Source organism: Schistocerca gregaria, chromosome 1, assembly GCF_023897955.1.
Source record: "Schistocerca gregaria isolate iqSchGreg1 chromosome 1, iqSchGreg1.2, whole genome shotgun sequence".
Taxonomy (NCBI): Eukaryota; Metazoa; Arthropoda; class Insecta; order Orthoptera; family Acrididae; genus Schistocerca; species Schistocerca gregaria.
Genome location: NC_064920.1, coordinates 980,992,477 through 981,017,658, shown reverse-complemented (window position 1 = coordinate 981,017,658; position 25,182 = coordinate 980,992,477). Strand labels below are relative to the sequence as shown.

The 25,182-nt window shown below is 42.1% G+C and overlaps 1 protein-coding gene across 8 annotated transcripts in view; it reads right to left on the bottom strand.

Annotated features, from left to right (window-relative positions):
• Nucleotides 1–25,182, bottom strand: part of LOC126277663 (serine/threonine-protein phosphatase 6 regulatory subunit 3) — a 174,271-nt gene that overhangs the window by 72,022 nt on the left and 77,067 nt on the right. For all 8 annotated transcript variants that reach the window (XM_049977381.1, XM_049977377.1, XM_049977376.1 and 5 more), the window contains exons 10-11: nt 12,511–12,642; nt 12,341–12,405 (exon numbers count right to left, since the gene is read on the bottom strand). In XM_049977381.1, the coding sequence (XP_049833338.1) occupies nt 12,341–12,405; nt 12,511–12,642 (197 nt within the window). The remainder of the gene's footprint in view (nt 1–12,340; nt 12,406–12,510; nt 12,643–25,182) is intronic.

The following is a 25,182-nucleotide window of genomic DNA, read 5'->3' as shown; positions in this document are numbered from 1 at the left end:
ACGTAAGATGGCAGTGTTTTCAAGAGATTCTGACAGTAACGAAAGTTATTCTGTTCTTGTGAATGGTTAGTTTTGTCATAACGTTAACTCATTCAACTCAATGCCTGAACCTTCAGTTGAGCACTGGCTATGCCAGTGCATGGATGACGCTCTGTCACTTTCTCAAGTTTGTTAATTTGTACATAACAAAAGTGGATTGAATGATATTTTGAAACTTTAAGAGACAAGTTATTACTTAACTGAAGTTTGGCACGGTATTTTAGTGTGGAGAAAAGGGTAAGCTGGAGAAAATTGCAATTTTAGATATTTTTATATAGACATGAGCAGAGATATTAGTTTTTTAGGTTGCATGTAGCTTTCAATGTACATTTTTGGTGTGTCAACCATTATGTTCATTTTGCTTTATTCGAAATACCAAAAGAGAATTTAGTTCAGTTTCAATTCTTAATCATACAGTCATTCTACACTAGCGACATGTTATAGTTACCAAGTATTAAGCTGTTTTTTTGATTGATTACATTGTAAGTACAGAGTACTTGTGTGCCGTTTCATGGGTTGCATTACAAGTTGTGCCAGAGCACATTGATGACACAGTACATAAACCTATGAGAAAACCCAAAGAAATTCTGGTCATATGTAAAGGCTGTCCTTGATGCCAACGTTAATATCTACACACAAGAACAACACAGGAAATGAAATTAATGATAGCACACAAAAGCAGAAATTCTGAACACCTTCTTCAAACTTTACTTTACAAAGGAGATGCCAGAATATCTACTACAGTTTCACTCTCACATCACTGCAAAGATGAGTGATAAAGCAGTGTTGAGAAACAGCTGAAATCATACCCCAAGCTTTCAGAGCCCTTATCATACTCTACACTGAATTTGCAGCTTAGTTAGTCTTTTTCTAAAAGTCTCAAGCAAAAACCTACACAAAGTAGTCGGAAGAAAGCAGAGATCACACCTACCTACAAGAAGAACAGGAGAAGTGACCGACAAAAATTCCAATTCTACAGACATCTGCCAGTTTTAGATTCCTAGAACATATTCTGATATCAAACACACAAGGTGTCATCAACAGAATGACCTCCTCCATGCCAACCTGCATAACTTCCAGAAACACTTACAATGCAAAACCCAATTCTATCTGTTTTCAAATGAGACACTCAAACACATGTATTAAAGGTCAAAGTAAATGCAATATTTCTCGACATCCAAAATGCCCTGAATTCAGCACCTCATTGATGCTTATTAACAAGAATACGATCATAGGTGGTGTGCAGCATGTTATCTTGTACGGAGAATCACCAACTGATTTAGAAGTAACTTCAAACATGCCCTAGCAAAGCATGTTGGGACTTTTGCCGTTCATGTTGTATATTAAATGACCTGCCAGACAACATCTACAGTAGTTCCATATTTTTGATGATGAGGCACCTATAAAGAAGAACACTCTTTGGGACACACACACACACACACACACACACACACACACACACACACACACACACACACATTCAGAGCAGGTTTTGGTAAGATTTAATTCAGATGCAAAGATTGCTAAGTTGTTCTGAATGGTCAAAATTGCAAAACTGTTTAACTAAATAAATAAATAAATAAAAAAGTTCATATAACTTATGCGAATGAAATGAATTTCTTACATCGATTAGAGGAAATGCATTTGAATGACTAATATTTTAATTGAAAAGGGCAGACTTCTACTCACCATATGGTTGAGACCTTTCCGCCAAAAGACTTTATTCTGAAAGAAATACCACACAGAGTCAAACAAGTGTAATATATACAGACATGACCACTGTTACTGACCTCTGGGTGATGAGTAGCAATCTATTCTTTTCATAATATTGTCATCATTCCAACCTGTCCTATTGTCATTGTTGACTGAGGTTAGATTTTGTGTTGAATTTGCAAACCTACTTTGGGTTGGTTGGTTGGTTTGTGGGGGTTAAAGGGACCAGACTGCTACAGTCATCGGTCCCTTTTTCCAAATACTAAAACCACCCACAGAGAATAAAAACGATCAACAGACGATAAGACAGATGACACAGAACAAGAGAAACATAGACGAAGACCAGACAAGACGAACTAAGTTCACACAGAGTGTGACGGTGGTTGGCCGACCATACAAACAAAAACGGAAAAGCCAACCACCGAGAAACACATGAAAAAAAACCAGACAAATCGTAGGCCATAGGCCAGAATCAACACAAAAACACACACACTTACATTAAGCGATAAAATCCCCCTGTCCAAATAAAACGCAAAACTAAGTCCGCTATGGAAGAGTCGTCAGTTAAAAGCGCAGAGAGCGTATCAGGCAGCGCAAAAGTCTGCCTGAGCACAGTTAAAAGGGAGCACTCCAACAAAATATGGACCGCCGTCAAGGACGTCCCACAACAACAAAGAGGGGGATCCTCACGACACAGTAAATAACTGTGTGTCAGTCGGGTGTGGCCAATGTGGAGCCGACAAAGGACGACTGAGTCCCTGCGGTTGGCTCGCATGGATGACCGCCACACAGTCATCGTCTCCTTGATACGACGGAGTTAGTTTGGCACGGGCAGGTTGCACCAATCAGTGTCCCATAAATCGAAAACTTTGCAGCGTAATAGTGCCCGCAAATCAGTCACCGGGAGGCCAACCTAGAGAGATGGTGCACTGGTGGCCTCTTTCGCCAGGCGGTCAACAGTTTCATTTCCGGCTATCCCAACATGGCCTGGGGTCCAAACAAAGACCAGAGATCTGCCGCAACGGGCAAGAGTACGCAGGGACACCTGGATAGCCATCACCAGACGAGAATGAGGGAAACACTGGTCGAGAGCTCGTAAACCGCTCAGGGAATCGCTACAGATAACGAAGGGCTCAACTGAGCAGAAGCGGATATACTCTAGGGCTCGAAAGATGGCGACCAGCTCAGCAGTGTAAACACTGCAGCCAGCCGGCAATGAACGTTGTTCACTATGTTCCCCTAGAGTTAGCGCATAACCGACACGACCAGCAACCATCGAACCGTCAGTGTAGACAACACCAGAGCCCTGATACGTGGCTAAGATGGAATAAAAGCGGCGGCGGAAGGCCTCCGGAGGAACTGAGTCCGTTAGGCCCTGTGCCAATTTGAGCCGAAGGCAAGGTCGAGGCACACACCACGGGGGTGTATGCAGAGGGGCCCGGAAAGGAGGTGGAACAAGGAAAAACACAAGCCCGGAGAGAAGCTCTTTGACACGTACGGCGATCGGACGACCCGACCGTTGCCGACGTTCTGGCAGATGGACAACTGATTGCGGGAACAGAACACGATAATTTGGATGCCCGGGCAAGCTAAAAACATGGGCAGCATAAGCAGCCAGTAATTGTTGGCGTCTTAACTGCAGTGGAGATATGCCTGCCTCCACTAGTACCCTGTCCACAGGGCTGGTCTGGAAGGCACCAGTGGCAAGTCGTATCCCGCTGTGTACTATTGGGTCCAGCACCCGCAATGCAGATGGGGATGCTGAGAAATAATCCAGACTCCCATAGTCCAGACAGGACTGGATTAACACCTGGTAAACCCGTAGGAGAGTAGATCGGTCGGCGTCCCACCTGGTGTGGCTCAGGCATCGCAGAGCATTTAGATGCCGCCAACACGCCTGTTTAAGCTGCTGAATATGAGGCAGCCAAGTCTACCAGGCATCAAAAACCACCCCCAAAAACCTATGTGACTCCACCACTGTAAAAAGCTCGCCGTCAAGATAAAGCCGCGGCTCCGGGTGAACAGCGCGTCGCCGGCAGAAATGCATAACGCAGGTCTTGGCTGCCGAAAACTGAAAACCATGCGCTACAGCCCAAGACTGCGCCTTGCGGATTGCGCCCTGTAGCTGACGTTCAGCAGCTGCAATGCCAATAGAGCTGTAGTAAAGGCAGAAGTCGTCAGCATACAGGGAAGCGAAGACAGAATTTCCCAAGGCCACAGCGAGCCCGTTAATGGCTATTAAAAACAGGCAGACACTTAAAACAGAACCCTGTGGCACACCGTTCTCCTGGACTTGGGAGGAACTACATGAGGCCGTGACGTGCACGCGGAATGTACGATACGACAGAAAATTGCGGATAAAGGTCGGCAGAGGGCCCCAAAGACCCCATCCGTGAAGCGTAGAAAGGATGTGATGACGCCATGTCATATCATACACCTTCCGCATGTCGAAAAAGACAGCGAACAGATGCTGACGGCGGGCAAAGGCAGTTCGGATGGCCGACTCCAGGCTCATCAGATTGTCGGCGGCGGAGTGGCCTTTACGGAACCCACCCTGAGACGGAGCCAGAAGGCCCCGAGACTCCAGTATCCAATTCAAGCGCCGGCTCACCAACCGTTCAAGCAACTTGCAAAGAACATTGGTGAGGCTAATGGGACGGTGGCTGTCCACCTCCAAAGCGTTCTTCCCTGGTTTCAGAATGGGGACAACAATACTTTCCCGCCATTGCGACGGAAACTCACCCTCGACCCAAATACGGTTGTAAAGGTCGAGGAGCCATCGCTGGCAGTCCACTGAAAGGTGTTTCAGCATCTGACAGTGGATGCTATCTGGCCCAGGAGCGGTATCAGAGCAAGCGGCTAGGGCACTGCGAAATTCCCACTCACTGAATGGAATATTGTACGATTCTGGATGGTGGGTGTGAAACGAATGGCTCCGATGTTCCGTCCGCTCTTTAATGGAGCAGAAGGCCAGGGGGTAATTTGCAGAAGCGGAACTCATTGCAAAATGCTCTGCCAAGCGGTTTGCAATGACATCGGAGTCAGTACAAACTGCTCCATTCAAAGAGAGCGCGGGGATGCTGATAGGGGTCGAATAGCCGCAGACGCGTCGAATCTTGGCCCAGACCTGAGGTGGAGTGACATGGAGGCCAATGGTGGACACATACCGCTCCCACCACTCCCGCTTGCTTTGGCGGATAAGGAGGCGGGCTCGCACACGGAGCCATTTGAAGGCGATAAGGTGGTCTAGGAGGGATGGCACTTGTGACGCTGGAGCGCCCACTGGCGATCTTTAATCGCTTCAGCGATCTCAGGTGACCACCAAGGCACAGTCCGCCGCCGAGGGGACCCAGAAGAACGGGGAATGGCAAATTCGAAGGCAGTAATGATGCCGGTGCTGACCGATTGAACCACTGCATCAATGTCATCGCTAGAGAGAGGCTCAATATTGGCAGTGGAGAACAAGTCCCAGTCAGCCTTATTCAGAGCCCATCTGCTACGGCGCCCAGAAGACTGACGCTGTGGCAGTGACAGAAAGATCGGATAGTGGTCACTACCACACAGGTCGTCATGCACTCTCCATTGGCCATTGGACAGACGATAAGAGGCTAGAGCTACAGATCGAAAGGTCAATGGCGGAGTATGTGCCATGCGCCGCACTGAAGTGTGTGAAGGCACCATCATTTAATATCTAGAGATCGAGCTGCGCCAACAAATGCTCAACGATGGCGCCTTGACCTGTTGCCACTGACCCATCCCACAGAGGGTTATGGGCGTTAAAGTCACCCAGTAACAAGAAAGGTGGCGGCAATTGGGCTAGCAGAGGAGCCAGGACATGCCGCGCGACATCACCATCCAGTGAAAGGTAAAGACTGCAGACGGTAATAGCCTGTGGTGTCCACACCCAAAAAGCGACAGCCTCTGAAGTTGTTTGTAGAGGGACAGACTCGCTGTGGAGAGAGTTCAGTACATATATGCAGATGCCACCAGACACCCTTTCATAAGCTGCCCGGTTCTTAAAATAACCCCGATAGCCACGGAGGGCGGGGGTTCGCATTGCCAGAAACCAAGTTTCCTGCAGAGCAATGCAGAGGAAAGGGTGAAGGCTGATAAGTTGGCAGAGCTCAGCTAGATGGTGGAAGAAACCGCTGCAGTTCCACTGGAGGATGGTGTTGTCCATGGCTGAGAAAGGCTTGACGGGACTGGGAAGGCAGATTACGCCGCTGGGTCACCTGCTGCCTCCGATTGAGCACCTGGGATAGTGCTTTCCATGGTGTCTGAGGGACCAGCGAGATCGAGGTCCTCAGCTGATGCCAGAATCTCCACCTCGTCATCAGACGCAGAGCTTGTAGCAAGCAGTGGGATGGGTGCCGCCACTATGTCGTTAGCCTTGGGGACTTTCTTCTTCCTCTTCCTCTTCTTCTTCTTCTTCTTCTTCCTCTTCCTTCTTCTTCTTCCTCTTCTTCGTCTTCTGTTTCTCTCGCTGTGCCTTCGTGGTTCAGGATGGGAGGGCTTCTCAGGGACAGACGACAATCTTGAGGCCCCACAATCAGGGACCGGTGGTTGTTTGAGCCACTTGCGCCTGTCTGCTTTTGTACCGGTCGGAACATGCGAAGGTAGGTCCCCAAGGGACCCCTTCCTGGCAAGACTTACGCTTCTCCGGCTGGGAAGGGGGAACTGATGTCCCCGATGGTTGGTGGGGTGTCGCTCCTGAAGTAGATGGAGCAAGAGCAACAGGAAGTTTAGTGCCCCCCCACCATCAAGGGGGCAGGTGTGGGCCTACGACTCAGAGCTGACTGAATCTGATGGAACTGTAGCAGGAGTGACAGTTGCGGCATAAGAAGATATCATACACACTGGATGAAGCCGATCATATTTCCGCTTCGCCTCATTGTACGTCAGTTGGTCGAGGGTCTTGATTTCCACGATTTTCTGCTCCTTCTGGAGAATTGGACAGTCCAGCGAGCAAGGCGTACGGTGCTCTCCACAGTTCACACAGATGGGAGGCGGGGCACAGGGATTCTCAGGATGGGATAGTCGACCACAATCGCGACGTACGAGGCTGGAAGCACAGCGTGAAGACATATGGCCGAACTTCCAACACTTGAAGCACCGCATCGGGGGAGGGATATATGGCTTGACATCACAACGATACACCATCACCTTGACTTTCTCAGGTAATGTGTCACCCTCAAAGGCCAAGATGAAGGCACCGGTGGCAACTTGATGATCCCTTGGATCCCGGTGGACGCGCCGGACGAAATGGATACCTCGTCGCTCCAAGTTGGCGCGCAGTTCGTCATCGGACTGTAAAAGGAGATCCCTGTGGAAGATAATGCCCTGGACCATATTCAAACTTTTATGGGGTGTGATAGTAACGGAGACATCCCCCAGCTCATTACAAGCGAGCAAGGCTCGTGACTGGGCGGAGGATGTCGTTTTTATCAACACCGATCCGGACCGCATTTTGGACAAGCCCTCCACGTCCCCAAACTTATCCTCTAAATGCTCTACAAAGAACTGAGGTTTCACAGATATAAAGGATTCCCCATGAGCTCTGGTACAGACAAGATACCTGGGCGAATACGTCTCACTTTCAGTCAATGCTTTTCGTTCCTCCCATGGTGTGGCGAGGGAGGGGAACGATTTGAGGTCATAAACATTACCTTTAAAATGGGCCCTCGAACGCTTAGAGACTGCTGGTGGCTGGCCTCCAGCAAGAGAAGATGTGCCACACTTCATTGCGTATCATCCACCCTGATGCCACCTACTCCGACCAAGGGCCCTCCCCACGGGCGCCACCCAGCCACAGCAAAGGCCACCTGGCAGGATGGCCATTGCCGGGAGTCCCCATGCCCCAGGGAGATGGGCACCTACTCCTTGGCATACGTGGGGAGTTAACGGTGAAGGCATCAGTAGAGCGATCCCTGTGTTGTCAGGGGGCTACAACCAACAGGTTACATGGCGGCCCCACCACAACGGAATGGCTACCATGCTGGATCTTAGGTGCAAAAAAGTATAAGGTCGTCGTCGCAGCTAAAAGCAACACTGCACAGTGCAGCGTGGTAATCGCACCCAGGGACGTATCCTCGCCCAAGAGATGAGAAATGAGCGGGACACCATTGCAACGACGAGAAACCCGGCTAAAGGTCTCAATGCACGACAGATACAGTGTACCATGTAAGGCGTCCTTCCCCAATCGGCACGCTCTGCGGAAAAATTTTGAAATATGGAGATCAACCCCAAGAGGGGACCATCATATAAGGCCGAAAAGTCTGAGACTCCTGTTAGTCGCCTCTTACTACAGGCAGGAATACCGCGGGCCTATTCTTACCCCCGAACCCGCAGGGGGACAAACCTACTTTGACATGTGTAGACTTCCACTTACTTTTCAATCTACGGCCAGTACCATTAGTGGAGAAATGGAATTGTCATGGGAAGCCTGTTGTCACCTGTTATACATAGACAATATTTATGTTGTTTAGCCTCATGGCAGTGAGAATTTGAACAACTTTTTAAAATACCTGAATATTTGTTTCAAGATGGAGGTGGGAAGGACAGCTGCCTTCCCTTCCTTGATATACTGGCCAGGAGGAAAGCTGACAACAGGTTGTAGAGACATGCCACTTACAGGAAGCCCACTCACACTGATTTGTGTCTACGGACTGACAGTCGTCAGTGTGAAGGAGTACTTGTACCTTGTTTCACAGAGGCCATATCATCTCAGACCCTGGGAGTTTGTCATCTGAGTTAGCACACCTTGAGATTTCCCCCCCATCCCCCCCCCCCCCCCCCCCCCCCCAGAATGGTTACAGCGAAAGACAGATTAGACTTGCATTGTGCTACCGACCAACTGAGTATCAGGTAAGTGGTGATAATACCAAAGTAGCACCGAAGTGTAAGGCCTTTTTGCCTTACACAGGAAACATTTCCAACACAATTGGTCACATTTTGTGGAAATATGATGTTAAACGTGTTTTTTCGACCAGCATCTGAAGTTAGAGTCCTTTTAGATTCTGTGAAGGATGATTGTGGAATAAGGGTTTCACCTACCGCATTCCTTGCAATTGTAGCACATCATATGACAGTCACACTATTAGGACTGTGGACGACCAGTGTACTGAACTTAAGCGTCACACACACTTATGACACCCGAGCGAATCTGCTATTGCACAACAATGCCTTGGCGTCAGTCTATGGAATATAACAACGAAGGTTCTAGAAAACACTTCCAGCTATTGGCATGATGCTATTAAGGAAGCAGTTGAATTTAAATTACCAAGCAAAACTTATTACCAGAAAGGGAAGTTCACAACCAATAAATTCTGACAATGGCCATCTGGGATTGTGTGATGGCATTAATATTTACAGTCTCTCTCTCTCTCTCTCTCTCTCTCTCTCTCTCTCTCTCTCTCTCTCTGGAGGGGGCATAGTTTCTCTGCAAACAGAGGTTTTAAATGCCCTTTCCCAGCATTTACTTGTTGCACTTTTGACTTGAAAGTGACAGGCGAAGTACCCCTGTCAAAGTATGGGCAATTGTCTATGTCACCTAGCTGCATTTGTTTAAGTGAATTGAATATAAACTATCCTCTGAAACTTATGAAGTTGCAAGAACCAATATTAAGCGATAAAACCAGTAATTGTTGAATAAGGTGGGGGGGCATCTACTGCATTCCTTGCAATTGTAGCACGTCATACAACACTATTGAGACTGTGGAGGACCAGTGTACCTCATATGTAGTACTCTAACAAGGAGTGAGATGATAAGATTAAACTCATCACAGTGCACACGAGAATGGAAGAGGAAGAAATCTAAAGATGTAGCGCAATGGGAAGAACTCCCTACCTTGCATGCAACAGTAGTTCTGGCAGAGTTTGGATGTAGATTTAGATTTGCCTATAGTATTTTCCAGTTATTCATCTACATTTTTGTGCAAATTCAATCATGGAGGACAGGCTTTCATACTCATTCATGCTATACTCAAGAAAATGCAGTCCTGTGGGCCATCAGCATTAACTCTGAGTGAAAGTGTCATCTACGACTTGTGAAATGTTCCTCCATGATGTTTTATTTTCTGAGGAAAAGATTATACTTATAACCAAACAGGCTTCAGCTTTGCAGTTTCAATAAAATCCTTCTGGGGGTACTACTACATCATAATACAACAGTGTTATGGTTTTCAGTCCAGAGACTGGTTTGATACAGCTCTCCATGCTACTCTATCCTGTGCAAGCGTCTTCATCTCCAAGTAACTACTAAAACCTCGTGAATCTGCTTGGTGTATTCATCTCATGGTCTCCCTCTACGATTTTTATCCATCATGCTTGCCTCCAATACTAAATTTGTGATCCCATGATGCCTCGGAACGTGTCCTCCCAACCAATCCTTTCTTCTAGCCAAGCTGTGCCACAAATTCCTGTTCTCCCGAATTCTATTCAGTACCACCTCATTAGTTACATGATCTACCCATCTAACCTTCAGCATTCTTCTGTAGCACCACGTTTATATCCTTACCATATTAAATTAGCTAGGACTTAGTCCAGTCTGCAGAACATTTTTCAGAGCATTGAATAAACACCCTGAGGAGAACTACTGCAATAAAGTCTAGGACTTAGTCCAGTCTGCAGAACATTTTTCAGAGCATTGAATAAACACCCTGAGGAGAACTACTGCAATGAAGTCTAATGTCAATAAGGGACCATACATCCAGAAGGATATTGAAGGTAGCTGAGTGCTAAAGATATTCAATTTTTTTTCGCCCTCATACACCACATATTCCCATTGATTTGCTTATTTCTCCTTGAAAATTTGTTTCTTCAATAGCACATAAAATCATCTATGACGCTCCATTATTTATTGAGGTGGTAGCAATTTTAGGGGCACTACCGTAGAAGTAATATATCCATATGTCCATTTCTAGAGGATTCTCTGCCACAGTTGCCTAATCTGTGTTTAAATGATTTTTAAAACAATATTGGCATCCAACAAAGAAACAAATAATAATTTACTGTATGACAAAAAAATGAAGCACTCAAAAGAGGAGGAAATAAAATTAAACTTCACGGGCTGAGTGGCTATGTGAAGTTATTTCCGTGATTGCAATATACAATGAACTTGGCAGTATAAGCCCACTTGTTAGTGTGATGTTGCAACCCCCTCTTGCCGGTGAATGCACTGATTCAGTTAAGAAGCATGTCATTAAGACTTTGAATCCTCTCCCGAGGCAAATTGGCCCACAACTGTTGCAACTGGTCCTTGATATTCTGGATACTGGCACTGGGGATTTAGCATCCGAGCTGGAGCCACCCATGTTCTATCGAGTTACATATTTTGAAATATTGCTGGCCACAGTTTTATCTCAACATCACATGGACAGTTAAGATAGATTATTTCATGAGTGGATGAGCACTGTCCTGTTGAAATATGACACCATGATATTGTTACGAGAGGGTAACAACTGAGCACGTAGGACGACCATTAAGTACTGTAGTGGCATTGGAGTTTCTTGGTCACTACTATCTATGACCTGATGGAATTCCCGATGGCTGCCAACACCATGACTCCATGAGTAACTCTTTCTGCGCCCATCCAAAAAATTAGAAGAACATGACCTCTCCCCATGCTACTGTCACACTTGCATACAATGATCATCCTGAGTATTGTAGAATCAAGATTAGTCAGTGAACACAATGCAACACATTTCATCAGCAATCCCTGCTTCTAGGTGATGGCTTTACTCCAAACACAACCGTTCGTGTTGTGGTCTTAATAGCAGCTTACACATGGGACAGCAATTCCCTAGTTTGGCTGCTGCTATTCTCCGGCCAAAAGTGATGAGGAGTTACAATGCATTTAGTGCACAATACGGCAATCCTGTCTAGTGGCCACACGTTGTTGACAAAGCCTGATGACAAGTATGCCTGCCCTCATGTTCCCATGAAGGTCTAATATCAGACTACTGTCACAACTGAATGCCCCACAAATCTTGGTATTACACAATGCGACCAATTGGCCTAATGGAGACCCACTATGAGGCCCCTTTCATATACTGGCAGATGCTTATAACATTGTCACATATGATTGTGTGGCATGTCTGTGTACTTCAAAGTGAACACTCAGCATCTGATGCTGTCCATACCCCTTATATACCTTAACAGACTTGATAATAAAACTATATGTGAACGACAAAGGTGCACTCTGATGCACGTTTTACCTGTCACACAGAATTGCAACTCTAACCAGTTACGCACCAGCCAATGGTGTGTATGCATACAAAGTTACTCAGACATCCTATCACATTTTCTGTGTGCTTCCTTTTTTTTGGTCAATCAGCATACATAATATTCAACTGCTTAATGCAATAAAGTGCAATACAATAAATTTGTATGACAAAAAAAGGAGGCAATGAAAAAATAAGAGGAAGGAGAAAGAAGCAAAGAAAAAATCTTTATATTTGACAAGTACATTTCAAAACACAATCAATAAAATGTTTGGTAGCAGGTACCAATAATAGACTGGAAGGAATGTAATCAAAACACCACCATACAGAAGTGTGCCAACCATTTCTGAGGAAATTGCTTTACTTACTGTTTCGTATCATTGTCTTCCCACGCATCAAGGATTCGCTGAAGGAGTTTGCACTGTATGAAAACCTGTAGTAAATGTTGTAAATTACTTTTGGTTGCAATTAAAATAAAGCTAGTATGTGATGCACTGACCATTTACTATTAATATGAAAGAGTATCAAAATGACTTACATGTGATAGAAGAACATACGTCTGGGAGTCATCACTATTTGTACACGTTAGTTCTGAATTCAGAGCAAATGCAATACACTTTTCCACTTGTGTGTGTAAGAAGTTGTTCCACGTGTACTTGAAAAATAGATCCTAAAACAAGTGATGGCATTAAAATTACAATTGTAAGAGGACATTATACACAAAAAACCTGTAAAAAGGCTGTCTGCACCTACCAGTAACATCATTCATACATCGCCCTAGCCAAGTAATGCATGATGACATATCATATACTTCAAATATAAACACAGTTAAGTATGCAACATTTTCAAAATTCCTATGACAATAGTAATGGGTGAGAAAAGAAATGACATAACAATGGGGTGAACATGCGCTTTTGACAGCATTCAGAGGAAAAACAGCAAAGAGGAAATTGACACTTCTCTCACATATACAGGTGTCCCTCCTAAGAGTCGTCAGAGGCATTCTCTCTGATGTTTCAGCAGATATTTGCAATTTTGTTTTTGCAGTGATAGCTGTAGTCAGCTCAAACAAATACTGGTCATGTCTTTCTTGCAACACCCAGTGTCAACAGAAATTAGAAGTTTATTTCGCATTAAAAACAAAATGATTTTTAAAGTGGAATTTTTCACTACCATTCAATACAGCAGTCCCAAATTAATACAGTGTCATATTTGTTTTACGGATATATATTAACAGTGACATTGAAAGATTATGAATACGCAGTACTCCAGCAGCGACTGAGGAGTGTTGCTACATGGCAACAGCTGACAGTGTGGGCTAGACCGGTGCTGCTATTGCTGGAGTACTGGTTATTTTTCATGTTTTAATACCTCTGTTAGAACATATGAAAACAACAAATATTGCACAAGATAATTTGGGACCACTCTACTGAACGATCATATAAAATTTGCTTTAAAAATATTTTTTGGCCTGACATGAAGCAATTCTCATTTTTGGTCTGAAAACTGCACATAATTTAAATAAAACACAAAAGGTTGAAGAACAAATGCCTTTTTACAGGGTTTGTATTAAAAGTATCAGGAAAAGTCTTGGAAAAATAAATCTGAGATACTGTCACAATGCCTCAAAATTCTTCCAACACAGTGAGGGTACTAGTACAAGCTTCTTTGACAGTACTTAGTATCCGATAGTGGTGTCCTCTTCACTTTTGGAAATAGGACATAGTCTTGTGCTAGGTTGGGACTGTGTGGGGGTTAGGGAATTTTTTTTTTAAGCAATGTTCACAGCTGCTGACTATTTTCTGTTTTAAGTGGTTTATGAAAATGTCTGTTATTGCGCCAAACTATTAAGAAAGGTCTTGTTGACATCTTATTTTTGCTCAAAGGTGACAACAATAAAATCATAAATTTGTTTAATAATGCACATAAGAAAATAAATTTCACACTGGATACCAAAAAATTAATAGCACAAATTTTATAGATTTATGCACAAAAAACCAAAACAACATGCAGTAGTTCAGTATCTACAGAAGACAGGCAACTTCCAGCAACACAATCCCTGCTACATTATCACCCAGATGAACAGCATACAAAAAAGCTGCTTACAAAATGATGGTACTTGAGCAAAAAAACCCTCACTGAACAAAGAGGACAGGGAGAAAGAACTGGACATTAAGTAAACTGCAGTGGTTAATGACAACCCCAGCTCAATGATAACATAAAATGGAAAAACAGATAACAACAAAGAAATTTCTGGCTCTTTAACACTTCTGACTGTGTACAACCTCCTTATTAAACAATATATCTCTGTAGCATGCTTTGATTACAGAAACAGTGTAAGTGGTAATTTGCTTCTGTGTACTATTCTGTGCAATGGATGGACACAATACTTTTTTAAGTAGACAGGCAAAAATACCACCTCTAACACTATATATAAACATTCCAAGATTCGAAACTTTCTAGCAGATTAAAACTGTGTGCCAGACAGACTTGAACTCGGGACCTTTGCCTTTTGCGGGCAAGAGCTCTATCAACTGAGCTACCCAAGCATGACTCATGACCCGAGCTCACAGCTTTACTTCCACCAGTACCTCGTCTCCTGCCTTACCAACTTAACCGAAGCTCTCCTACGAAACTTGCTCAGTTGGTAGAGCACTTTTTCCCCCGTTTCATATCCGCACACACTTTGCTGTGGAGTAAAAATTTCATTTTGATTCCATGATTCATTTTGTTGGATTGCAGTGTAACCTCAAAAAGACAACTACAATGCAAAAGAGACAGAAAATCACACATGCAAATGTTGCAAAAAATACTGATGTAAACAAATGCACATGGAAATGAGAAGAAATTCTCAAAACTTGTTGTGCCAAGTGTGGAAAGTAAATAACTGGTGCAATTTTTCATTATTTAGATCATGAATAACACAGATTCAGGCTTTCCAAAAACATCGAGTATGATGAGAAAAATTACATTATTCTGTTACAACTCTTTTTTTTAATATTTACATTTCTCCCTCCACACTACTTTTCTTCCTGTATCATTAATGTCAACTTAGTTTTTTTTACATGGAAGTGTCTTAAATAAAGTCCTGTCCTGTCCTCTGTGGCATGATGATGTTTATGTGAATCAATGCTGGAAAATAAGATAGTTCCTGACCCCTGCACACCAAGGATTTGATGTACTAGTAGGTAAAACAGTTTTAAAGGAACTCTGAAATCATTTTTGTTTGTGAATCGTTATGCTACACAGATTAATTTCTGTAGATACTCAGATACTAAATTCATATTTAGACTAATAATAATTTAAAAAAATGAAAAATCCAGGATGGGATGTAACAATATTATTAAAAGGAGAGTTGCCACTCACCCTATAACGGAGATTCTGAGTCGCAGATAGGCACAAAAAAAAAAGAGTCACAAATAAAGCTTTTGACCATTAAGGACTTCATCAACAATAGACGTGTACACAGACACATGCACGCACGCACACGATAGCGGGCAGTATTTTGACTACCTTTTGTCATGCCCTGAAATGTGAAATGACATGCCCAATATCCTTCCCATCCCTCCCACAGTGGTATTCTGCCATCCACCAAATCTACACAATATACTCGCCCATCCTTACACAACCGCTGCTCACAACCCTTTACCTCATGGCTCATACCCCTGTAATAGACCTGGATGCAAGACCTGTTCCATACATCCTCCCACCACCACCTACTCCAGTCAGGTCACTAACATCGCCTATCCCATCAAAGGAAGGGCTACCTGTGAATCCAGTCACGGGATCTACAAACTAAGCTGCAACCACTGTGCTCCCTTCTATGTGGGCATGACAAGCAAGCAGCTGTCTGTCTGCAAGAATGGCCACCACCAAACAGTGGCCAAAAAACAAGTAGACCACACTGTTGCTGAACACACTGCCCAACATAACATCCTTTATTTCAATGACTGCTTCACAGCCTGTGCCATATGGATCCTTCCCACCAAAACTAGTTTTTCTGAATTGCGCAGGTGGGAACTTTCCCACAACCCTCCTGGCCTCAACCTTCATTAGACACTGTCCTCACCCATCCAGCCACTTCCATGTTACCATTCCAGCACTGCACAGCTGTCATTCCACCATCACACTCAAGTCTTTATTTCTCTTCTTTTCCGCTACTCCCCCTCCCCACTTCTCCCATGCCCTCCATCTAACCTGCAGCACTTCACTGCCCGCCACCTCCACCATACTACCCCTCCCCTTCCCCGCTTGTCAAGCTGTGTGTGTGTGTGTGTGTGTGTGTGTGTGTGTGTGTGTGTGTGTGTGTGTGTGTGTGTGTGTGTATTTTATTTTTTTTAATGCAGACCTTACTGGCCGAAAGCTTTATTTGTGACAGTCTCTTTGTGGTGCCTATCTGCGACTCATGATCTACACTATATGTCGAATGGCAACTTTCCTTTTCACAATAAATTAGAAAAATCAATTATTTAAATGGTCAGCTCATAGTAATGCTTTATCAGGTAAAAACATGGCTTTTGTGACAAACTGCCACACTCCACACAATATCAAGTATCTCAAATACATAGATCACGTAAATGACTCAACTTAAGAACATTTTACAGCCAGGAGAAATCGTCCCTATCTGAATATCAACATATGTGAAGAGAGACGAATGGAACGAGGCTGGTACAAATTAAGTCCCATCTCATCCTACCTTTCCCCGAATATATGGTGTGTAAACACCCCCCCCCCCCCCCCACACACACAGAGTTGTGTATGCAATTTTTGTTTAAAATTTTGTATACATATGAAGAAACAATACATCTACCAAAAAAGAATTTGCCTAATGATTTAGATGCCCTGCCATCAGAGATAAAGAAACCAAAACTGCAGATTTTCACAGCACAGCATTTTCTTTCTTTCACTTGGTTTTAACAGAAAAACTGTAAATTGTTGTTTAATAATATACATAGGCTATGTCCATCGAAAGGCGTATTACAGAATCATATAAAAACTTGAAATAAATCAGTTAAGAACTTGCGATTTTTGGAAACAACATTTCCACTTCGTACATTAGCAAAGATAATGAGTGAATGCTGAAAACTAAGGCAAACATGTAGAACAGTTCAGACTGATCGACTGCTTTATCTTCTCATTTTAAACAATTTTACATCTGCTGTGTACCTTTAAACACACAACGAACATGTTAAAGAACGGCCCATGTATTATTAAGAATTAAAATTAGTTGTCCCCATGTTAAACATTCACACATTTCTTTATATGAATTGTTTGTTAACACATAACTGCAAGGAGGATTAGCAGACCTTGTTAATTGTCACTATAAGTACTTCCCAGTTTGACTAAATGCGGAAACACTTTTTGCAGTTTATGATTACAAGGACCTTCGAAACAAGCGAACTTCATATTATAATGATTAACAGAGACTGGAAAAATTCACATTTGCGATAAATGCTAATTTAGGTGCGAATTATGCCTCAAAATGTGAAATTGTCCAAAAATGCTATTTTTATGAGAAATGTATGGAGATAAAACTATTCTATCTGCAGCATTTGTAGATAACTTCATTTTCTGCAAATACATATACACAAAGCGATCAACAATTTACAATATCGGGCAATGCAAGAATGTGCTGCCTCATATGATGAAGATGAACATGGTGTCATAAAACAAAGACGTAAGCGAATGAGACTGTCGGTGAGGTAGTTGATGGGAATAACTGAATAGAGAGAGTTGATTTGGTATTGCTATGCTGTCGCTACCAATTTTAGCTAGCTGAAGACATAACGTTCATTGTTCCTCACACGTTAATAGGTAGGATGATTTCAATCTCAATTCCACTAAACATTTCGGCAGTCATTTACTCTGTTTTACTTATGGTTTTATAGATGTAGTTGCCCCAAACAAATGTTATCTACTACTGTTGGTAGTGACCAGATACATATAAATGCTGGTCAATGTAAACCAATAATCAATTCCACTCGCACCAGTCAGCATACCGAATCCAAAGGTCTTTATCGAGAGCACATGGTGAAGTTCGGATCGTTTTGTTTTTACTGTTTCTATTTGTTTGTGAATTATGGGTCGCTTGTCTGTGAAAGCACATGACAACACAAAACAATATGCGAGCCACAGTTTATACGCCCAAATTACCAAACAGTATTCTGCAAATTTTGCAACTGTCACATTGGATGATGTGAGAAGAAGGATAATACAGAAAAACATTAAATCAGAGATACACTCTGCCCACCACAAGAAAATGCTGCTGCTGCTGCTGCTGCTTCTCAAGAGGCAATCACTGGTCGTTGACTGCTCAAGTGGAGCCAAAAGAAGAAAGCAAGATAAAGACATTTACGGGAAAAGCAATTTGTTTTTGTGACTCTAGATGGTTGTGTATGATAGAAATAAGGTAAATAAGTGAGAGAGAGAGAGAGAGAGAGAGAGAGAGAGAGAGAGAGAGAGACTGTTATATGTAATAAAACCATGTCAAGTTCCACCAATCATTTCATACTCAATAAAACAAACTTGTGTGAAAAAGCAGCTCTACTAATCTAACTTAAATGCCCAAATTAACTTCTATCGTAAGTCAGATTATGGTGTTTATTTTGTGACTTGCTTTTTATGATAGTTTTTTCTATTATTTCTAGAAATTGCCTCTGATGACAAAAAATGCACCAGTGAAGCTGTAAGTGGGAGAAAAATAAACATCTTGTGTGATGAAACAACAGACAGGATGGGACAGTGTATTTTTGTTGTCCTGTTTCCTTCGAAGACAGCAAACTATTCCCTGCTGCAGTGAAATTCCTAGATACAGCTAATGCAACAAACTGCTCTTGAATAATATTAGAGACGGTAAGTTATCACAAAGTTCCGTATGAAGTTGTACAGGCATCAGTGAGTGACAGTGCTCCACACGAGTGTGTGTTACAAAACATTCAAGGTCATAACTGATGGTCAGTTAATGAATATACAATGTTGGGTGCATAAGCTCAGTCTGAATGGCAAGTGTTGGACAACAGCTAGGTCAGACTTAAATCCAGTAGTGCCAAAGGTAAAATTGGCTTTCTTGAACACACTGAAGGGCAAATATAAATAAGTCCAGTTTTTAAAGTCCAACAGTGCAAATGTAAAAGAAGCAAAACTATTTCCAATACCAGTTGTGACTCACTGGAACAGCTTGTTCGACACTGTGTTTTATTTGGAAAATTACTTTCATGAGATTGTCAGTTTTTTTTCCAGTTGCCAGATATCAAAGGCACTTGCAATAGTGGCGAGAATTTTATAAAAAAAATTGACAAGGAGAGGTGTGAAAAAAATTCACACACACATAATGTTTGTCAAGGATCATGCCAAGCTGCTTGTGGATCTGCTAACATTGCTCAAAGTGTCAAAATATCCCACATGTTGTACCCTAAATTAAACAATCTGGAATTAAAGTTTGCAGATATATGTGAAGGACAATATTCAGACTCGACAAAAAGTGTGCTCCGAACTGTAACTGCTTTGGAGCAAATTGCTTGTAAAGATACCGTTTTTAAGTCAGTTAATGCTGCCAAAAGCAAGCTTGCACCACTCAGAGGCAGGGGCCCTAATCATAAGGAATTTGAGCCTTTCACATGAGCATTTTATGCAAGAAATGTCATTCTGAATAATGCTAAGGATTGTCAAATTGACACACTCCTGAGATCCCCAACAGTAGCAACACACACACGGTGTCTAGTAGGTATGCTTGTTTCAAAAAACTTGTCGAGAAGGAGCTGAAGGAACACAACAGAGTTAATGTGATCTATGTTTTTAGGGCCACACAGGCAGAAATGTTTGGCAAACATTGTTTAGATTTATTTTGATAGTGAGAGAATTCTGTCTCACTATAACACAGTTGTAACTAAGAGGAGATGTAAACTAAAAGAAAGTAGTGCAGAAATTTGTACTCACATTTCTTTCTAGGAACAGAATTTGGTGTAAACGTAATGGAATTACTGCTGAAATTTGTACTCTTTTAGCAATAAAAATACATATTTTAAATATTCTGTAAAATACCAATTTTCTTTCATTCCTCAAACAAATTGACTGTACAGTAGCACTAAATGAAACAGTTGCCAAGAATAGGATGTAACAGCCAGAAAACAGATTATTTTATTGGTCTAATTGATGCCAAAAAATAGATGCTAATTTGTCCAAAACAGACGATAATCTTGCTAAAAATAAAAGCTAATTTCATCAAAAATATACGTTACAAATTCCGGACCCTATTGATTTATTACAGTTTTACAGACATGAGCATGTTGGTGAAACATACGAACAATTGCAACCTATACTTGATAGCATAATGGTTTACAAGTGTTGCAAAAGGCATATCATGTCTACGTCTTATATCCTGTACCAAGGAAGAGAAAGGCAATGAGTTTCTTGAATGCTCTTACATTAAATCTAAATTTCACATTCTGAAATGGGTATTAGCCTCACCTAATTAAAGACTATGGAAATAAATTTACCAAGGATTCAATTAAAATGCAGATGGCTGACCATATCTGAACGCTCCCCAATATTATTTGATCCAATAGCAGAAATTTTGGGACAAGAGCAAGAGCTGGAAAATTTACAAGCAGACATTCTAAAGACGACTGAAACAAGACTCAGTGATGCGAACAATCCATCACATTGCAAAAACTGTTACATTTTAAACAATCGTAAGAAAATATTATCCTCCTGAAAACTAAGAATTATAATACATTGAAAACTAAACTGCCTTATCGTAGGCACCTTCAGTGCTGTGCGGGAGAGTTTGCATGCCTCGAAGTTGAGAGCTATGCCGACGGTAGCGTAGCTACTGACAGAGTCACCCAAGCTGGACTGGTCTCAACTGAGGAGCCAGACAAAGAGTGTCCTGCAACATAAGGCAGTGCGGGTTCTGTAGGCATAGGGAAGCCAACCTCCCTACAGGAGGAAACCCTAAAGAAATCCAGGTCCACCACGATGGTGGTTGGGCATGGGGCTGATAAACCCACACTGAAAAATGACATTAACGGACCCTCAACAAGAGCCTCAGATGATGGACGAGACACAAAAAATAAGACCTCGGCAAAACATTTGTAATAGTAACATGGAATGTACGAACAACGTTGAAACCTGGCAAAATGAAAGAGATAGCTGATAAGATCATGAAGTTCAAGTACAACATTGTGGTGCTACAAGAAATAATAAGGCAAGGACAAGGACAGAAAGATATGCCCCATTATCTCTGCTGTATAGTGGACCAGACAGACAAACAGTACAAGCCGGAATGGGATTCATAGTAACAAATGAGGTAGATAAAAGCGTTTTGGAATTTGAACCCATAAATGGAAGACTTAGTAGACAGAATGAAAGGGAAATACAGAAATATAACTATGATAACAGCATTCACACCAACAGCGGGCATGCAGTGAAGTACAATAGTATGATCTGTTCATAGTTATGAGAGATTTTAACGCACAGGTTGGGTGAAGCGAATATGGAAGAGTACCTGGGAGATACACATTACATGAAGAAAGTAACAAGAATGGAGAAATGATATGTAAGTTTGCTCTATACTCCACAAGCCACCTTACCGTGTGTGGTGTAGGGTATATTTGCATTACACAGTCTATGGAAAAAAACTGATTCCAAATAGCAACAATTGACTGATTTATCATTATATTTATGAACTATATACAACAAAAAATTCAAGAATCTCTGAGTAATCAACTGTTTGTAAGATCACGTAAGTCGATAGTTGTATTTTTGCACATATCTCTCTGGCTTTCTTAATATAATTTTAAAGCAATTTCTGGATTTAACAATTTAATACTGTAGCAAGAGACACTTGCACTTTGGAAGTTAGCTCTGACTGTACCCTCCCATTCTCTATTACATTGCAATATTTGGACAATACCCCTAAATCAACAAAACAATTTTTAAAAAATGACATATTTACTGAGCACAATATTTTTTCAGATGAAAAAGTTAAATCAAATTGCTGAATCTCACTGAATAGCTATTCTTCAGATTACCTTTATGAAAGAGTATGCAACGAATTAGTACTTTTTATTAAAAATGAAACTCCTCCAGCAGTACTTAAGATTTTATATTTATTTGGCTATTAATTTCGATGTTGCGTCAACGCCTCAAGATGGCGGAGTTTCATTTTTAATAAAAATTATACCAGCTGTGTCCCACCTTCGTCAATTTAAATGTGGATGTATGAAGGCAAGGTCCATGAACCATGGACCTTGCCGTTGGTGGGGAGGCTTGCGTGCCTCAGCGATACAGATAGCCGTACCGTAGGTGCAACCACAATGGAGGGGTATCTGTTGAGAGGCCAGACAAACGTGTGGTTCCTGAAGAGGGGCAGCAGCCTTTTCAGTAGTTGCAGGGACAACAGTCTGGATGATTGACTGATCTGGCCTTGTAACAATAACCAAAACGGCCTTGCTGTGCTAGTACTGCGAACGGCTAAAAGCAAGGGGAAACTACGACCGTAATTTTTTCCGAGGGCATACAGCTTTGCTGTATGATTAAATGATGATGGCGTCCTCTTGGGTAAAATATCCCGGAGGTAAAATAGTCCCCCATTCGGATCTCCGGGCGGGGACTACTCAAGAGGATGTCGTCGTCAGGAGAAAGAAAACTGGCGTTCTACGGATCGGAGCGTGGAATGTCAGATCCCTGAACCGGGCAGGTAGGTTAGAAAATTAAAAAAGGGAAATGGATAGGTTAAAGTTAGATATAGTGGGAATTAGTGAAGTTCAGTGGCATGAGGAACAAGACTTCTGGTCAGGTGACTACAGGATTATAAACACAAAATCAAATAGGGGTAATGCAGGAGTAGGTTTAATAATGAATAGGAAAATAGGAATGAGGGTAAGCTACTACAAACAGCATAGTGAACGCATTATTGTGGCCAAGATAGATGCGAGGCCCACACCTACTACAGTAGTACAAGTTTATATGCCAACTAGCTCTGCAGATGACGAAGTAATTGAGGACATGTATGATGAAATAAAAAGAAATTATTCAGATAGTGAAGGGTAACGAAACTTTAATAGTCATGGGTGACGAATTCGGTAGTAGGAAAAGGAAGAGAAGGAAACGTAGAAGGTGAATATGGACTGAGGCTAAGAAATGAAAGAGGAAGCCGCCTGGTAGAATTTTGCACAGAGCACAACATAATCATAGCTAACACTTGGTTCAAGAACCATAAAAGAAGGCTGTATACATGGAAGAAGCCTGGAGATAGTGACAGGTTTCAGATAGATTATATAACGATAAGACAGAGATTTAGGAACCAGGTTTTAAATTGTAAGACATTTCCAGGGACAGATGTGGACTTTGACCACAATCAGTTGGGTATGACCTGTAGATAAAAACTGAAGAAACTGCAAAAAGGTGGGAATTTAAGGAGATGGGACCTGGATAAACTAAAAGAACCAGAGGTTGTACAGAGTTTCAGGGAGAGTATAAGGGAACAATTGACAGGAATGGGGGAAAGAAATACAGTGGAAGAAGAATGTGTAGCTTTGAGGGATGAAGTAGTGAAGGCAGCAGAGGATCAAGTAGGTAAAGAGACAAGGGCTAGAAGAAATCCTTGGGTAACAGAAGAAATATTGAATTTAATTGATGAAAGGAGAAAATATAAAAATGCAGTAAATGAAGCAGGCAAAAAGGAATACAAACGTCTCAAAAATGAGATCGACAGGAAGTGCAAAATGGCTAAGCAGGGATGGCTAGAGGACAAATGTAGGGATGTAGAGGCTTATCTCACTAGGGGTAAGATAGATACTGCCTACAGAAAAATTAAAGAGACCTTTGGAGAGAAGAGAACCACGTGTATGAATATCAAGAGCTCAGATGGAAACCCAGTTCTAAGCAAAGAATGGAAAGCAGAAAGGTGGAAGGAGTATATAGAAGGTTTATACAAGGACGATGTACTTGAGGACAATATTATGGAAATGGAAGAGGATGTAGATGAAGATGAAATGGGAGATACGATACTGCGTGAAGAGTTAGACAGAGCACTGAAAGACCTGAGTCGAAACAAGGCCCCAGGAGTAGACAACATTCCATTAGAACTACTGACGGCCTTGGGAGAGCCAGTCTTGACAAAACTCTTCCATCTGGTGAGCAAGATGTACGAGACAGGTGAAATACTCTCAAACTTCAAGAAGAATATAATAATTCACGTCCCAAAGAAAGCAGGTGTTGACAGATGTGAAAATTACCAAACTATCAGTTTAATAAGTCACAGCTGCAAAATACTAACGCAAATTATTTACAGACAAATGGAAAAACTAGTAGAAGCTGACCACGGGGAAGATCCGTTTGGATTGGAACACGTGATGCAATACTGACCCTACGACGTATCTTAGAAGCTAGATTAAGGAACGGCAAACCTACGTTTGTAGCATTTGTAGACTTAGAGAAAGCTGTTGACAATATTGACTGGAATACTCTCTTTCAAATACTGAAGGTGTCAGAGGTAAAATACAGGGAACGAAAGGCTATTTACAATTTGTACAGAAACCAGATGGCAGTTATTAGAGTCGAGGGACATGAAAGGGAAGCAGCGGTTGGGAAGGGAGTGAGACAGGGTTGTAGTCTCTCCCCAATGTTATTCAATCTGTATATTGATCAAGCAGTGAAGGAAACAATAGAAAAATTCGGAGTAGGTATTAAAATCCATTGACAAGAACCAAAAACATTGAGGTTCGCCAATGACATTGTAATTCTGTCAGAAACAGCAAAGGACTTGGAAGAGCAGTTGAACGGAATGGATAGTGTCTTGAAAGGAGGGTATAAGATGAACATCAACAAAAGCAAAACGAGGATAATGGAATGTAGTTGAATTAAGTTGGGTGATGCTGAGGGAATTAAATTAGGAAATGAGACACTTAAAGTAGTAAAGGAGTTTTGCTATTTAGGAAGTAAAATAACTGATGATGGTCGAAGTAGAGAGGATATAAAATGTAGACTGGCAATGGAATAGAAAGCGTTTCTGAAGAAGAGAAATTTGTTAACATCGAGTATAGATTTAATTGTCTGGAAGTCATTTCTGAAAGTATTTGTATGGAGTGTAGCCATGTATGGAAGTGAAACATGGATGATAAATAGTTTGGACAAGAAGAGAATAGAAACTTTCGAAATGTGGTGCTACAGAAGAATGCTGAAGATTAGATGGGTAGATCACATAACT